The sequence below is a fragment of the Lepisosteus platostomus genome, chromosome 11, assembly GCF_059453375.1.
Source record: "Lepisosteus platostomus isolate fLepPlt1 chromosome 11, fLepPlt1.hap1, whole genome shotgun sequence".
In the NCBI taxonomy this organism is placed as follows: Eukaryota; Metazoa; Chordata; class Actinopteri; order Semionotiformes; family Lepisosteidae; genus Lepisosteus; species Lepisosteus platostomus.
The window spans coordinates 6,464,966-6,482,714 of NC_142621.1; the positions used below are offsets into that span (position 1 = coordinate 6,464,966).

The window sequence follows — 17,749 nt, forward strand, 5'->3', positions numbered from 1 at the left end:
AAAATCATGGACAAAAAAATAACATGCTAATAATTATGTAGGCATCACATAAAAGTAGGACATAATGTCAAGACTTTGCAAAGCCAAAAAGAACAAACATTAAGCAATCAGTCAGTCCTGAAAGATTGCGACAGGTTTAACACATCACGTTTGACAGTGATCAGCAACGTACGGGCACTGTCTTAATCCTGGGGTGCAAGAGGTACTGTACTTTGTAAGAACAAAAGAAAACTTTTTTTGCCAAAAAGGCAAAGAGGGGGAAAAACCTTCCATTTTCACTGTGGCATCCCGAACGTTTGTTGACATCTGACAACCAAAAACCAACTACTGTGTTGTGTAAAGCAGGAAATTAGTTTGGCTTGCTTAGTACTAAACTGCCATTTTCAGGAGAGAAAAAAAAACATGACCAATTCAGACCAGACAAATGTTTGACCTACAACATCCATTCATTCGAATAAAGACAAACGTGTACCAGTAAACGCAGTAACTGCAGGCAGGAATACACATTATTGTATAGCCCACAAATACAGAATGTAAAGCTGTCGCCAAAAAAATGCATCTAAATGGGGCTGAATCTATTTTTTTAATTTTGACCCTTCATTATGCTGTCATCTGTAATTTCAAATCCTCGTCGAACTCGTCGAAAATGTCCTACTCAAAAACATAATAACTACAAACGTCTGATGGGAGATGATTGATTTTACGAACTGATGTTGGGTCCCGTTTCGCACAATGTTTCAATAGTGCAGATGAGATTAATTACGTGTTGTACTATTTATAAAATGGGGAATATATATATATAAACATTCAGGGGGAAAAAAACACAATACCAAAAACCAGCACCGATATCTTAATTTCTTCACTTTCAGAACAATCCCAAAAAATGTCTCAGTCGGCATGATTCATGTCGGCCTTATGGAATTTAAACGCCCCCCCTCAAAACAACAACAAAAATAACTCACCACACAAAGTCGTTGCTCTTGTCTTCGTACGAGTTTATGAGGCCATTGCAAAGGGGTGTTGGAAGAGGACGTTTTCTGCTGCTTCCAGAGGACGAGCCGGGTCTGGCCAGAGAAGCTGGAGTAACTCGGGAAGTAGGGATCCCCAAAGCGGCCACAGGTAACCCCTCGGCTCCACTTCCCAGTGTCCGTGAAGAGACAACATTTGCAGAATTGTTCCCATTACTAGTGTTACCACTCCCGCTGCTTGTGTTTCTGGCATTATTGCTATTGCTGCTACTGGTGCTGGTGCTGCTGCTGTTGCTGTTGGTGGTGGTGGTGCTGCTGCTACTGCTACTCGTCCCAGGCCTTGAGCCCGCCGCTCCTCCAACCTGCGGCTTTCGGGGGGTTGACATAACTCGAGGCCGCTGCTCCAACTCCGCTCTGGCAGGCCGCAGGCTCCTGCTCACTGCATCCGGGCTGCAAGGTTTAAAGACTTAGAAACTCAGGAGAAAGACACAAAACCCCCCCCCAAAAAAAAAACCCCACCAGCAGTCACCCCGATCGGGTTATTTCAGGGAATGAGATCAGGCTGTTGAAACTGTCGAAAGCTATCACTTTCCTGAAAGACACGGAAAGAGCTACAGCAAATCCTGCGAACAAAGCTCCGTTGCCAAACCGAGACTTGGAAACTACAAGCGATCTCCCCGGTTACAGAGCAGTGCGGGACCGCACAGCTGCCACCTTTGCGCTGCTGCGTCAACACGCAGGACTTCCCACGTACAGGTACAAAAAAAAATAGCGGGACTTCGTAAGTCACGTAAAACATCCATTTGGTTTAAATTACATTTGAAGAGGATAGGTTTTTTTTTTATACAACCTTTTCACACAAAGTAGGGATATACGGTATAATTACTTGAGCTGTAGGCCTATAGTGTGCAGGTCTTTTTGAATGCAACATCACAAAATATTGTTTTTCTCCCCATACATTAAGATGCTAATCTTACACAACACGCATTCATTTCGAGGGAAGAATTTATTATCACGACGATAGGCTGGTAAAGCTTTTCTTGTTTTGTAACTAGTCTTAATAAAAAATATACCCAGGGATTATGTATGTCAACTTAATTTTAATGCAAAAAAATTACATTGCAAATGTTGAAATGCCACGACAGTTTTATTGCAGCTCTATTTGATAACGGAAAAAGCGGTTATTTTGATTTTTTTCCAACCAGAAAGGTTACAACAAAAGAGGTTATTCGAAAAATAACAACAAACCACATATATGTGATGGTAATGACTCATTTCGACACATGTGCTGATTAGTTGGTCACAACTTTCTGAAATAATCATAAATAATATTGAAAAATAAGCCTTCATTGCATGTTTCTAATAATACCGTGAATATCCACATGAGGGCGATATGTACTCAAAAATACAGTGCAATTAAAACACGTATACTTCAAAATAATTGTACAAAGAGCTATAAAATACATTGTGTCATACAATTATTGATTTTCATACTACAGCTGTGCTACCGATGGCTTAATGATGATTTTAGAAAGTATTTTGGGAACATTTGCAGATGATGCTTATATTAAGATGTAATGAATTAAGATGCTTTCTTTCTTCTTATCACAGTAGGTGTGCGTACTTGTCCTTTCTGAATAAGTAAATATAAAGACATGTAAATGAAATTTGAGCCATGAAAGAAAAATACAATGTAATCAAATGAACATGTCAAAAATTGTACCTATGTTGTATAAAAACATGATATTTTTAGCTGTTTTCTCCTGTATGAACTGTATTCCCGCATTAAACTTTCTCAGTTTTAACACAAGGTGGCGAGCTTGTTTCTTTTTGTGTTTTATTACTTTATATTCATGTATAGAGGAAAACTACACAAACAGCAACACGTTCAGTCGCAGGACAAGCTACAGTACGTAGCAGCAAAGTACAGTTTATTTGTGGTGTCAGCAATAGGTCTCCTCTGTCCACAAAATGAAGAGTGATTTTCTTGCATTTTTCATTACAATATAGCAGGTGAAACAGCTTGTATGGTCCAGCTTTAAGATTCTGCTGCACTTATATATTTGTTTTTGTAGTGTCTTTTTGCTTTGGCTAAGTCTCTCCAGAAGCTGAAACTGTCCTCTGTCATAATTACTCATATACATTTTTTTTTTGTTGTGTCTATGGTAATACATTCTAATTCTCCCAAAAGGTCTTTTTGAATGCAACATCACAAAATATTGTTTTTCTCCCCATACATTAAGATGCTAATCTTAAATAATTTATATATATTTTTTTTGTATCTCCTCTAAATTAAGTAGCTGAGGTATTTTTTTCTTAACGGTTGTTGTTTTTAGGTAGTGGAATTTGGGCACATTGTGATGGTGGGAGATCAGGTCTACTCTAAAACCCCTTTGAGTTTTCAGAGAGGTCTCTCTAACAAAACAAAGGTGGGCTGGGAGGAGTGTCGAAGGTTCTGTGTGGGGAGTGTCTAAACAGACCATTTATAAATACCCAAATTGTGGAAATGAAGCCATGTTGTGCTATGGGTAAGAATTTCTAACAAGGCAGGCAAGGTTAATTCTAGAAAACAGCTTTTAATAGGAGAAATAAATTCTAGTCCCCAATGTTTGCATTTCTATCATTGTTTAAATAAGAATGCGTATCCTTTAGCTCTCATCTCAGCTCTGAGTTAATATTTTAAAGCAGTTATTTTGAAAGGTAGGCAACTTTGACACAGTAAGTGCCTCTTTGGCAGCACATAAGAAAAAGTGGACCACCAGTGGTTTATTTTCTGATCTCTCAAGGGGCCAGTACCTCAAACCCATATCATGATAAAAATTCTTGCTGGCAAGTGCAAAATTAATGGAAGTGTTCCAAGCTGAGCCATAAAAGCCCTCCTGAATCTGCCACAGGGTCCTGTTTTGTCAGATATGACTGAATCTCCCACATCTTATTAATTTGCCCTCTCCTCCAAGGCACTTCTTCAAAAAGTCTTTTCCTTTCCTCATTTTCATTGAAATCTGACCCAAAAGAGTAATATACAGAGCTTTAAAAAAGGTAGTCCATCTGTGCTTCTCTGAATTGTGTCTTTTACGAGGTCAGAATTTTATTGGTAAGGAATAATACAGTTATGCAATGAAATCAGTTCTGGAGCAGGTGTCTGGGAAGACTATCTGAAGCAATGTTGTGATGATTTTACAGTTTCCTTGTGTTGTATTTATTAAAATCATTATTACCTTACAAGAACATTTTCACTCAGCTGAAATTGAAACTGCTCTTCTCCAGTCTGGAATTGAATACATACATTGAAAAATAATGTAAACTGAGCATTTCTTTTCAGTAGAACAAACAGCTCATGGTACTGTACTTGGTATTCAGTTAAAGCCATACAGCCATACTTGTTCTATAATTAAAGTGTTTCAATGCATAGATATTCAGCCCACTTAAGTTAATATATAATTTACATTACAGGAAAATGTCAGCATTGGACTTTTGTGTAATATCACCCATATTAAAAAAAAAAATCCTAATTTCTTAGTAAGAATGAACTCACTTGTATGAAAAAAAATACATTAGTAAGCATATATTTTTTCAGTCATAGTTGTACTCTCCATTGGGTGTTGATCACAATTTTATTTCCTTAATATACAAATGACTATTTGTCATCTTCTTTACAGGCAATTTCCATTAAAAGCAACTTTTTTTTTTCAACTCCATTTGATTCAGTTAAATTATATTCTTTTGGGAGAGTTATGTCTTCTCATTAGCAAGAGTGTCTTGGCTCGCATGCTGCATACATTTTGACAAGTTATCATGCCAAAAACACAAATTCATAAACATCATATTTAGAAAATCTTTCATTCTGAGAAACGCATAGAATAATATCCTGCAAGGTCTCTTAGTTTAAGAAAAACCTAGTTCATATATTAGGGGGCAGAGTGGTTGCCAGTTCAAATCTCGGGGCCGGGGCAGAGGAATCCTACTCCGTTGGGCCCCTGAGCAAGGCCCTTAACCCCAATTGCTCCTTGGGCGCTGTACAATGGCTGACCCTGCACTCTGACCCCGAGCTTCTCTCCCTGTCTGTGTCTGTGTCTCATGGAAAGCAAGCTGGGGTATGCGAGAAGACAAATTCTTAATGCAAGAAATTGTATAGGGCTAATAAAGTGATCTTACACTGTTTTAATATCTCATTGTGGCCAGGATCTCTCACAAGCAGTAAACAGATACATGAGATCTTCTGTGATTTTACATAAGGCAGTATCAACTTGAGGATTCTCAGCTCCCTATGAACTGGCTATCCTTGCCACTGACCTGGGTTTAGACGAAGATACCAGTCCATTCTGTGAAGGTCCACCTTATGACAAGCAATGCTAAACTGGTCATGCTCTGGGGTTACAGTATGACAAAAAGCAGATGGTTCTGTTGACACTCGTTCTCAGAGAATGGGTTTTCTGCTGACTGCTGTGATGTGGACAAAAACAAAATATTGGGACCTCGGTGCAGTTTTCTTTTCCTCTGTGATCTAGAATGGAGTTTTGATGATGAACCATACAGTACATTTTAAGGTGGAAATCCTCATGACCTCATTATACACTACTGTATTACTATTGCCATCTAGGTGACTAAGTAACCCATCAGCCCATGAAAGGTGTATCTTAATTTCATGAACATCTTTTTACAGCTACAGAACTTTGTTGCAGTTTTTTGCTCTGTGCAGTAGCCACGATTCAGTAACCCGCCAGTTATCCTGGAATGTCACCCACAATTGTGTGAATCCCCCAAAATAGGAATTGTTTAAGTATTGATATGATAAACCCTAAACATAGTGGGTCATTTTCTGTTCTCTTAAGGTTTCTTGCTGATAATGAGACCCATCGCTGCCTTGTTCAATTAATTACTGCAGATTAATTCTATTTTAAGGGAGCTCTAGGGATACAAAATTAAATATCTTCTTCTCCCCACCCTCACTCCCCAACAAACAGAAAGTCTCCAACTTTCCTTGCACTCATACGTTACCCCTATATCTAAAAGTTGCCCGAACACAAGAGATGCAACCATGGATATCCAGCTCCCCCTTTCTCAGTATGCTCTTAGTACATCCATTAATTATAAATGAGAACATCATCTTTGCCATCTGAATCATTTATATCTCTCACAGTTAACAGAGGGAGAGTCCCCCTGGCAAAGACATGGAGGAAAAGAAACACAAAGTAAAAACAACCACTGTACAAATGATTAGCTGGGTATGTTTACTGAAAGGAGCTCCATAAATTAAAGCTGATCATAGCCAAAGTATTTGAATTTTTTATTTTCAGTATCCTTGATGACTTATCAATAGAAGACAAATGATAAATAAGGGACAATCAAAAATGTTCTGCTTTCAAAATGGCTTGTGGTAGGACCAGTGGCAGTAATGATCTCTTGTTTTGCCTTAGTCTAACCTTTTCTAACTACCCTTTTTTCATACCAGCATTTCCTTCAAAACAGATGCTATCAGTGGCCTCTAGAATTCATCAACTGTGCCTTATCATTTGTAACGGTCTAATTTGATCTCTAGGTGATCCTCATTTGAAACATGGATTGTATTTTATGCCTTTGTAAGCCATTGTCCATGAATACCCTACAAACAGGAGCAATCACAAAGACTCTCTTTTCTCTTAGCTCATTACATAAGGTTCTTGCATTCAGACTGAAAGTTACTAGTGTTTTTTATGCTAGGTTATTTTCCCATTTCCTCTTTAAATTACCTTTTGAAAGGCAAAGGGTGCCTTGTTAAATTTGATTGCTGGACTTGAGAGCTCAGACAGTTTCATGCTGTGTTATGGGACACTGGTGCATTAAAAGTAAATTAATATTTTACCCTCCATTGTATTCAACTTCTTTTAACAATTGGTCTTCTGATTTCAGATAAGATAGAGTTTGTGAAACATATGGGAAATTGTTGAAGAGCCCTGGAAGTCTACCAGTAACGCTTTTAAACAAAGTTGAGCAACTCCAATTTTCATCTCCCTTTTCAGAAAAGCCATTGGGATTTCCCAAACAATCCACAGTAATGAGTTAAAGGACTTACACCACAATGCCCCAGCCTCTGAATTATAGATACCATCAAGTCTTTCAAGCATAGAATTTGGGAAATGCATATATTTGTGCCAGGTAATGATTTATAACTGAAATGGTGTACACTGTGTACACTGTTAAACTGTAAATAGTTTGCATGGAAAAAAACCTCAGTGCATCTTAACTGTAAATCCCTCTCCTCTCTGCCAGGGGAAAAGAGAAGAGTTTAAGAACACATGAATTGTTGTGTAATTTCTGTAATATTATTAATACCATTACAGCTAACAGATGTATATTGATGTACATCACGCCATGCAGTTTAAGAGACATATCTAAATATGCCACAAATATCATTCCCCTAAGGCTTTCATTGCTAGCAGTGCAAATTAATACTGTCTCTATCCCATTTGGAAATGTCTGACTTGCATTTTCCAGCTTCCCAAGCCTTCCGGTATTGCATGCCTAAGTGCCTTTAGGATGCCATTGGTCATTGGCCAGCTTGGCACCTGCAAAAGTAAATTGTGTGAGAAAAGACACAACTGTGCTGATTAGGCCTTGGATCTCCCAGGACAATAATAGCTTCCTAGGGTTTGGGTACAGAAGGCATAAAAGGAAACGTCAAATTGAAATTTACTTTGCGATTGTAGTAATGTATAATCTTATTGTTTTCACTTCAGTCATTTCAGGTGGAATTCTTTAACATGTTATCAACGGTAATTGTACTTGAAGTAATTATGCTTTTTTCGCTTATTAAAGACTTTAATCATTACCAATAGTGCCTGGACTGCCAGCATTCCTACTCTGCCTTCTACTTATAATACAATTAGTAAAGAAATGCAAATTATTAATGTAAAAATGTTTCCAAGCAAGTTCATACCCACTTACAGTACTTTAATAGAATGAGTGAACAAAGGGGAAATAGAGCAATACCTACCAATTTTGGAGCTCAATGGCCTAACAGTTTTTGAAGAGGAACAGTTGGCAATATAATGCTCGTTTGAACACGAAGATAATGACCCCTTAAAAATGCTCCTGCAGTATGTGATGGCAAGTTTGAAGCAGGTTTTAGTGTGATGAAACGTGCTTAGTTTTAAGTCAGTTGGTACAGTGGTTCCAGTACAACGACAGTTTGAATTTTGTGAAAAATTGAGGTCAGGGAGCAGAAATCCTATTTCACTATATGCTAACAGTGTTATCACTGAGCTGACAATCTACCAAGTTCAAAGTTAATTTTACCCAACAGTTATTGAACAGGAGCAGATTGTGCAAGACTGTTTTACCAATTAGTTAGTGCTCTGTGAGCAGGAAAATTATCATCGCAAAATGTGAGGTGCAAATCAGAAATAGCATATAGTAGTTCATGAAACCTGCCATCTTTTGATTCAATCTGTACACTAGTACCCTAGGCAGTGGCGGTATGAGTTAAGAGAGCAAAGTAGCAAACATCTTGGTATACACAGAAATGGTAGTGTGTCAGATGTCAATGGTATTGTTGCTACAATGATAGTTAATTGGTCGAATGGTTTTAGAACAATTGAAAATCAATGTTACTGTTCATGAACTGGCAACAAAGAAAAAGAAATGGCCATCAGATATCCATCTTGGTACATGAGGGGATTTTTACTTAAAGTCATCCAGTTGGTAATAGAATTACACCTGTAAAGTCTGGAGTAAGGAGCAGGAGTGGTTTACATGATGGACCATGTTTCTGAAAACACATTATGGTGCTTAGCAGGCATTAAAATAATTCCAACAACTTTGCAGGATCAGGTCTTACAAAACTTTGAAAATTGTAAATTAAATCTCTCATGTTTCAATTAAATCTGCAGTCATTCATAAGAATAACATTTTGAAAAGGATTTTGTATATGTGATCGTGATCTAAGATGACAGTCGATGAGAGACCCCAATTTTTGTGCTACATTTGACGATCTGTCTCATATTTGCTTGGTACAGTACTGTATGCAGCTTCTTAGCAGCTTGGTCTTCAAACATGAGCATTTTCAAAGGTAAGTATAACAATTGTAAAAATCCATATAGTTTCTCTTTAAATGACAATAAAAGTCTATGTTTTCCTAGTATGTCTCAACGGTCCTCTAGATTTTCATAGATATTAAACAATCGGAAAGATGCTTTTCCCTTCTTCTTTCTCAGACATCAGGTCTGATTTTCCTCCCTTTTTTCTTTGCTTAGAGCTCCATTGGAAGATAATCTTGGGGTCCATGCTGTGGGGGTGGGGCAGGAGGAGCTATTCAATACATTTACATGGCCACCATTGCTGCAGGATCTCAAAGTACTTTGATAAAAGCAGAATGTTTTGCAGACAGATCCACAGGCCTGGCGTGGAATTCTTGCCTCCTGCTGTTAGGAACCTTTTACCCCTGAATGGGCCCCCGTCTTAACTGCCAGCCATTCGTATTTGTACTGCTCACAATTTGCGCCTGAAAAAAGATACGAAGAAGAAAATGAAAAATGTGCTATTAAATAATCCCATCACTTGCTACAGTATCACCTCAGATGGAGAGGTGTTTTTGAAAATCTCTCTTTTTAAAAATTTGGTCTGCTAGTTGGCCTGACTCAAAATGAAAGCTTAAAACGACATACTGTATGCACCTGCACTGTTAGACTATTAGAAGTTACGCCAGGGGATTAAACATCTTTCTTTTTTCATATTGGACAGTTTAGGAATATTTTTATGTTGTCTGACAGGGGCACTGAAAAAGAGCATGAATAGTTTTTGGTTTATTTAAAATAAAAATGGGAAACCTTGTGTTATTCTGATTTCCATTTAATCTTCTTCAGACTACACAGCATGTCTACATGATATGAAAAGCATGAATATTTGTAAATGAACGTAAATTAAAACAATTGAGGTGTAGCCGTAGGAGAGTGAGACATATGGTGTGATGCCAATATTTGATTACTGATTGATTGATTTTTATTTACTTACGAATGTATGTATATTGCAGGTTATGCTTGTGTTGGCTTCTGCTCTTGGAACAAAGTCTCTGCTTACCGAAATCTGTCAGCCACTATCTTTCTCACTCCAAGTCAGACTTTTTTTTAACTCTAAATGGTGAAAGATGCTTAAGACCAAAAATATGGAACATAAAGTTTTTATTCAGCCTTTGCCAGCAAACAGACATACAGTATTTCATTGAACACAACAAAATCATATTTAAAATTCAACTTGACCTTTATAACCATACATCCTGTAAAACTTTTTGTTTTGTATACTGTAGACCACCCCAGAAGTAAAGAACGTGCCTAAGAGCTACAGCCACCCACAATACAGTAAATGTAATTTAGTTGTTGAAAAACGGACAGCCTTAGAATTTTCAAACACCTATGACAGTATAGTACCAGTATATGATGGTTGTGTATGAAATATTATAAATGAATGAGAAAATGTTGATTATTGGAGTGTGTACTGTAATTCCTTGGCATAAGTACGACACCTAAGAAAAGCCTGCACTTTGCAATTAAAGAGAATGGATTCATGTTTAGCTATAGACCCTTCTTGCTGGATATCTGTATATCAATTTGATTATACTGTATGTGTCATGTGGGCATTAGACGCATAGAGGTTAAAATGTAATGGGTCTTAATTTGTTTTTATATCTAAGGTCCATATAATACTGACAGAAGTAAGAAATGCTTTTTTATGCTGCTTTGACTGAAATACCAGCAAAATCAGGATATCAATAGAAGGAAATAGAAATGAGTACTTATTCAAATTAAAAGATTTAAAAGACAAATCTATATACAATAGATGGCTGAAAATAGTATGATTTAAAGGGGAAACTACATTTTTAAACATCGAAACTATAATATACACATGTGTTGTGAGTTTGTTTTCAAAATAAACATAAGAAAGGCATTGTTTAAATGCTTCAATAAATAATATCGAAGTTCTCGAGATCCTTCCAGTTTCACGAGATTGCATCAGAAATATGCTTTGGGAGAGAGAGATTTTGTATCCTGGCTTTTGAAAGGTAGTGATGTTCCGGTGTGGTGCCCATGCCAACAGAGCGTGACGCACTTGCAACACTCTGCTCTCTAGGGCACAAGGTGCAGTCCTTTGTGAACCCACAGGTGGGACTATCATAGTATCAAAATAATTTAAACCTGGAATTCCCATCTGGCTCCAATAATAATGCAGCAGATCATCTTTCAGTTGTGCTGGCTAAATCACAGTACTCTAAATCTGTCTTTGACAGGGAGTGGGATTATATGTTATTTTTCCAGTGTCCCCTTGATGTTTTGTTAAATTAATAACTACACCATAAGTAAAAGGCCAACCCAGATGTTTATAAATCTCCACACCTTTATCGGCATAATCTGACAACAATAATGCCAAGAGGCATGCCAGCCGTATTACACAGCAACAAATGACCTTGCATTTCCAGGATAATGTGTGATATAAGGCCAGTGGTGCCTTTGCACTGAGTCCAATTCACTTAAGTGCTCTGGACTTAATGGTAGTTCAAAAAGGCCATCTGGGTATTATTACAAGGAATGCTGTCATTATCTAGTGTGGTGTCCAGGAATTGCAAAGTGTGCATCATTTCACTTTTTTTTAACAACTACTAAAAAAATGCCATTTTTCCTTTAAAGTCTGGGAAAACTTGCAACTCCACTCCATTAGCGGCACATGTCCAATGTAGTCTATAACTGCCACTATAAGTTGCCTACGTGCATTTCAGCGCTGCAGTGTATGTAACTTTGCTATAGGTAATGTCCCAAAGTTCATGTGAGCTCATTGTCAGACATGCCAGAAAAATAAGAGGCAGAGGAATCCTCTTGGACGAGAGTAAAGCAAACTGAGAAAACATCTGGTTTGAAGTTGTCAATAGAATACTCCTTCAAATACAGTAGATGCTCCTTTAAAGACATAAGCATTGTGCCACTACCCAAAAGACTACACTGGATAAAGACAAAGTAGACTGATAGTTCTCCCAAGTACCTGGACTAACATATCAGTGCTACAGTATACAGTATACAGTATGTTCTACTGTGCATGCTGTCTCATTGGATCATATCTGCTTAGGAAAGAGTACTCCTACTCTGTAAAGAGTATGAAGCAAATGTATTATGATTAATATTGATTTTAATGCACACATTAAGTATAACTATATTCATTGGATTAATAACAAAGGAATTATCTTATTCTTAATTAAATTGAATAAATGAAAGATTCTGAATGATTTCAATCAGGAAAGTTTTTATTTTACCCATCAGGAATGCAAACACCACTTGGTTTGACATTAAATAGCACTGCAGTCTAAAGCTTAAAGTTTGCGTGATTTCTCAAGAAGGTTTGTGGGATTGCATTTTAATGTTATGCACCCAACATTCATACAGTATATACTTATACGTGTCCCTTACGTTTTCACACTATATCATTCTCGATACTGTGTAATTAAACAGTAAATATGTCCACATACTGTATATAGATAATCAAAATATTAGAAAACACCTGTTAATGTGTCACCAGTTACTGCACTGCAACTAGATGATGGAGAAATGTCACAGCATTGATTTCAGCAGGTGCTATCCAATGAATGTTCAGATAAGGGATCACACAGCCAACACCAGTTGATGCATGAAATGTGTGTCGTTCGACTTTCCAGAACATCTCAAATGTCACGATGAAATCGAGGGACCATAAAACTCTGAGCTTGTCTGAGCAAACAGAAATGAATTAACATGTTAACCAGCTCTGTGTCACAGGTATCTGTGAGGTCACTTACTTCCTCATTGCAGAGCACATGAAGAAAAAGCTTGATTTTCTGCTACTTCACAGTCCTCGGAAATTATGTGATGTTCCATTTTTACTACATTATAGGGAATGGGCCTCTCTTTTGGAATGTGCCGTTCCCTAATATGTACATGTGGGTATATTTTATAAATAAAATGGGAGTGTTTGATTTGTTCACTGCTTAATAAAGGAAAACATAGGCACATACCAGTCTTACATTTGAACATTTATGTGTATCATGATTTTAAAGCAAACAGCAATACAATTCTGATGAACACAAAACAAAACAGTAAAAACAAAAAGAGATATCTTCCGAAATCCTCTCAAAAACTTTTTTACAAGTAATAAATATACAAAAGAAATGCATATAGGCACACAGTACAATTTCATAAGTATTATTGCAATTAATCTGCATCTAATGTCACTCTGTGCCAGACATGCATATACCCACTTGTTCACATAACCAGGCAGATAAACATAATATCAAAGTCTATTACAGCACTTGAATTGTATTTGAAAGGCAGAATTGATTTTTTTAATTGCTGTAATTGCTTGACTTTAACGAGAACCATCTGTAGAAGAAGCACTCATAATGTTAAATGATCATACTACAGTGTATGTGTATCTACAAAATACTTTGTCACATATGGCATGGGGCACATTTTAATCTACTGTACAGTGTCCATTACAGCAGGACTACATTATTCTTACAAAGCAACAAGACTTCAATTACCATAATGAAAGGTCTTAACAGTTATTAGTACTGTGACTCAAATGGGGTACTCTCCTACTGTATATATATATAGTATGTATTTTTTTGTGTATGTATTGCTGGTTGATTTCATAGGATGATCTTCCTTCACCACACCTCCTGGCACATCACACAGAAGTGATCTTTGTTTATGGTAGTGAGATGCTCTGTCAGGAGAGGAGGAATTCGGCCAAGTCGCCAATAACATTTCTGCAGAACAAAAAGAAAGCAACAGAGAGGACGAGGAAGGGGCAGCTAGCTTACAAACCGAGAAAGGTTTCCTTAATTTCTGTGTAGGGGCTGGGTCTATGATGTCATTGTGGAGGAAAGAGATAAAACGTTTCAGCGCCTTGGTTTGATCTTCCAAAAATTTCAATGGAAGATTCAAAGCAAGAAAAATGAAATGAGATTTATTGCTAGACATTTTAGAGCTAGAGCAATGCTGAGGTTTGGGTCTTTACGCATAGGCTGAGGAGGGTAAGCTAAAGAGCTTTTATAATTTGACTTTGGCTTCCAAAGAATCAAAATTCAGGCTGCCTTGCTTCGCTTTTCAACATACATTAAGACATACAGTACATTAGAATAAGGCAGAGAACTGTTTAGTGGTTGGTGAAAAATAACCATAGAAACTATCCATTCTTAACGCTTTGGTTTTACAGTATGTTTATAAAATGTGCGTTTTAAACTAAACGTAAAAAAACATTTTAGTTTTGAACGCAAAAAGTGCAGTATTATGTATGAAAAATAAGATAAAATATAAATACATTTTCGTGTCGTATACACCTGTTGGTTTTTTTTATTTTTGGTTTTAATATTTACAAAACAAGACTTTGGAAATCGCAAAGCTGGTACCGAGACCTTGAATGAACTTTGAATGAAAAAAAACGAAATACTCCCAACTCGGTTAAATCATTTCAAATATCCCGGTTCATTGTTGCGTTTTGAAATCCAGAATACGGATTTTTAATGAAACATCGTTTTTCCTGACGCTGCACTATCTGTGGTCTTACGCTATGTATATAGATGTAAAGTCGCCAAAGAAGTAGCCTTTTATTGATCCGTTCAAAAGTGAGTGGGCAAAAAAAAAAACATGAGTGTTTTATTGATTTCTGTCGCTATCCAGAAGAAGGAAAAGCTGTTTACAGATCGGAGGAACAGAACATTAGCAGGTTTACTCTGAGGTCTGGAAGGCGAAACGAGGTGATGCGCGCCCGAGAGGCTGGTGAGGCGCAAGTTGATGTACTGTAGGTCCCTCTCCTCGCCAGAATTTCTTTCTTTTGACTGGGGCAGGCAAAAAAAAAATACGAGCAAAGAAAACTGCTAGTGTTGCAAAGCATTTGAGGAGCCCCTCTTAAAAGCAAAGAGGACTTGAAGTTGTCGGTTGCAGCGGAGAAGCAAGGTAACAGATCATCAAAACTTTCTCTTTTTTTTTGTCCGAATGCACAGTTTTTATTTTGCTGCTCATCGCTGTCTGGGAAAGCTCACAGGAACACAAGGTGCAACTGATGGAACTATACGAGTGAGTCGGATTTGCTTGTAAGAGTTTTTTGAAGTATGTAATATAAGCAATTGGGCATTAACTGCTTGATGCAAGAAAACTAAGTGAAGGAGATGTTTCTTAGGATAATCACAGATTTTGAGAAGTAAAATTTGCTTGGAAAAATCTCGGAACTTTCATTTTACAGTAAGACCTAATACAGCACTGCTACTATGTTTAAGCTTTAAAGTGATTTATCTCATGAAAAGGAACTGTGAAGCTTGCAAAAACCATGACATGAGATAACGGACTTATTCATTTGTATCACATTTTTAACATTGAACAAGTGCTATGTGATGCATCAGGAAAAAAAATGCTGCTAGTATATTATTTTATACTATAGAAGTCTTATGTACGTTTCTTTAAGGAGGGGAGTCCAATACTGAAACATTTTAATAATTCTTTTAACACTAATAATTCCTAAAATGATGTGTATTAGACTACTGGTTGTTGCCTTGGTGATACTGAACATATGGCTGCTAGACTCTGCTCAGTCCGACCATGTCCAAAGGTACAAGCGGGCTCTGGCTTTGAAAGCAGACTGGATCCAAGCCTCCTTGGTTAGTGAACAGTGCAGGTCCGTGGGTTCTGCCAGGCACACTCGGTCTGCAGCTCAACTACACCCCCTAGGGGCTTTTCCGAGGAAACACACAAGGCCGGCAGGGTTCTATCATGCGATAGCTGCTCCTGTGGTGAAGACCTGCTCTGGAGAGTGTCCCTTAGAGTCCAAACATGGTACTGATGCCCAAAAACTGCAAAATGGGGCTCATATTCCTTGGAGCAGCAGTGAGTCAAGAGCCAAGACAGAAGCTCTGAAATTAAATCCTAATTTTAGGAAGAAAGAAAGCTATCCAAATCTTCAAAGACAGCAAAATGTTGCCGTTAATTCTTCTCATTTTAATGACTCTACTCATAACCCGGAGACATACGAAATATCAGGTGAACATGCTGCTTTGAGTAACATTGTCCAACACGCAAAGTCAGGTGAACAATCTCTGTTGACAGACAGTAAGAGAACGATACGAAAGAATGTTACAGTGGCCAATAGCAGGAGTCGCAGAAGTGCAACAGGAACACAAGCAAAGGAGAAGTTAGAGGACTTACCTGAAGAAGTATTAGCCCATGGGACGTATGTGAAGTTTAGACCAATTGATTATTCAACAGAGAGAGATGACTATTCAGGGGAGCATGACCTGCTATCCAATCCCAGTGGTGAACTATGGGGTCCAGAAACTAGGGAAGTATCCCCAGAGCAGATGACAGCCATGTACTTCACAGGCAAAAAGGAGCAGCTCAAAATCCACCCAGATGTAGGTCTTGAACTGCCTCGTTCCGCTTTCAGCGTAGAGTTGTGGGTGAAACCAGAGGGAGGACAGAGCAACCCAGCTGTCATAGCAGGTAAGAAAGCATGAATGTATTTTTATTTATTTTGTTATGGCCAGGTTTTAAACTGTGTTATTCCTCCCCTTTGAGAATAAAAAAGCTTGCTTGTTTTTGCCTGATACAGATTAGGGATAACACCGAGCAGCAGAAACAGGTTCTTTTCAGACTTTTACTGTTTACTTATGGAAAACAAAATAAACACTTTTTAAAAACACTGAACAACTTAGAGGTATGGTACTGATGGCAGCTTCTTTTTCTTTAAAAAATATGGGGTTTAGCTTAGTGACATGTTATGTTTTAATCAATTTCTATGGTAGATTTATGGTGAAGGTAAACTTTATTATGGTGAAAGATGAACTGCACAATAGAGGCCTGGTTGAAGCAGATGATACATTTCCATTTGAATATGAAAATGCAATGGTGTTGTGCACTTGGTGTATGAAGCCAGTTTAAGTAGCTAATAACTGGGCTTTCAGGGATTTAAATAACCACCCTAGTTTAGTCAGAATATAAAGCAATAAATAAATATGTAAACCGGTATTGCTGTACCGGTTTTTAGTCCTGGATTGTCCAAAGCTAAAAGATACTAACCAAAAAGCTAGTATTCTTTTAGCTTTTTAAACCTGACCACCTCTATCACAGAAACCTGGTCTGCTTTTTTTTTGGAAGGAGAAAATCATAAGTTTTAGTTATAGATCTATGGGGTCTGAACCCACACTGTTATTGGCTTTAAAAACATTCCATGGTCATTTCAGTTTTGTAATGTATTATTACATCTAAAAATCAGAAAAATGCTTATTCAAAAGTGTCATATGTAACAACTATATAATCGGCACTATTTTATTTTTCACATCGGGGAATTATTTGATTTTGAACAGCAAAGATTTGGTGTAAAAAACAGTTCAATATGACGATAATTATTTTCTGCAAATATGGCTGTTTCTTGTTTTTGTTGTATACATTCTATGCCTGGGAGTTTCATTACATTTCAAAAATATCTTAAAACAGAAAGGTCTTGGGTCACCCAGTTTGGCACATAAGATCTTCATAATGCTAAAATTAATTTCTTTGTAGTTTATTCCCAGTGCAGCACAAGGCTGTCCAGGGTGATATGCTCACACTGAAATTTCTCCAGCAGATCTTCTATCGTGATGATTGGAGTGTGAGTAAAAAATGACGCACAATTAGTTCATTTCATGTAAAATATCCAGAAGGGGGTGTCGGTGTACATACTTTAGTTTCTAAAACAGTGCTTGGTGAACGCTTCAGTAAGTGGAACTGGAATTTGTGTGTTGTGTATAATGGTGTTGT

The 17,749-nt window shown here is 37.4% G+C and overlaps 2 protein-coding genes and 1 long non-coding RNA gene across 5 annotated transcripts in view; 2 read left to right on the forward strand and 1 right to left on the reverse strand.

Annotated features, from left to right (window-relative positions):
• The window catches only part of cop1 (COP1 E3 ubiquitin ligase), a 30,612-nt gene extending 28,976 nt beyond the window's left edge, over window positions 1-1,636 (reverse strand). Inside the window, exons 1-2 of one of the 3 annotated variants that reach the window (XM_088598141.1) lie at window positions 1,488-1,630; window positions 963-1,418 (exon numbers count right to left, since the gene is read on the reverse strand). In XM_088598141.1, coding sequence (XP_088454267.1) covers window positions 963-1,354 — 392 coding nt within the window. In that variant the 5' untranslated portion in view covers window positions 1,355-1,418; window positions 1,488-1,630. Of the gene's footprint in view, window positions 1-962 lie in introns of all 3 variants that reach the window. The other 2 variants (XM_088598142.1, XM_088598140.1) reach the window with 2 other exon arrangements.
• Window positions 1,637-1,770: 134 nt separating this feature from the next.
• LOC148651883 (uncharacterized) lies at window positions 1,771-2,780 on the forward strand. Its single transcript, XR_015925190.1, has 2 exons — window positions 1,771-1,880; window positions 1,933-2,780. It is a non-coding gene; the product is annotated as an uncharacterized LOC148651883 (long non-coding RNA).
• A 10,999-nt stretch (window positions 2,781-13,779) lies between these two features.
• The window catches only part of pappa2 (pappalysin 2), a 71,989-nt gene continuing 68,019 nt past the window's right edge, over window positions 13,780-17,749 (forward strand). The window contains exon 1 of the mRNA XM_088598143.1: window positions 13,780-16,453. Coding sequence (XP_088454269.1) covers window positions 15,481-16,453 — 973 coding nt within the window. The 5' untranslated portion in view covers window positions 13,780-15,480. The remainder of the gene's footprint in view (window positions 16,454-17,749) is intronic.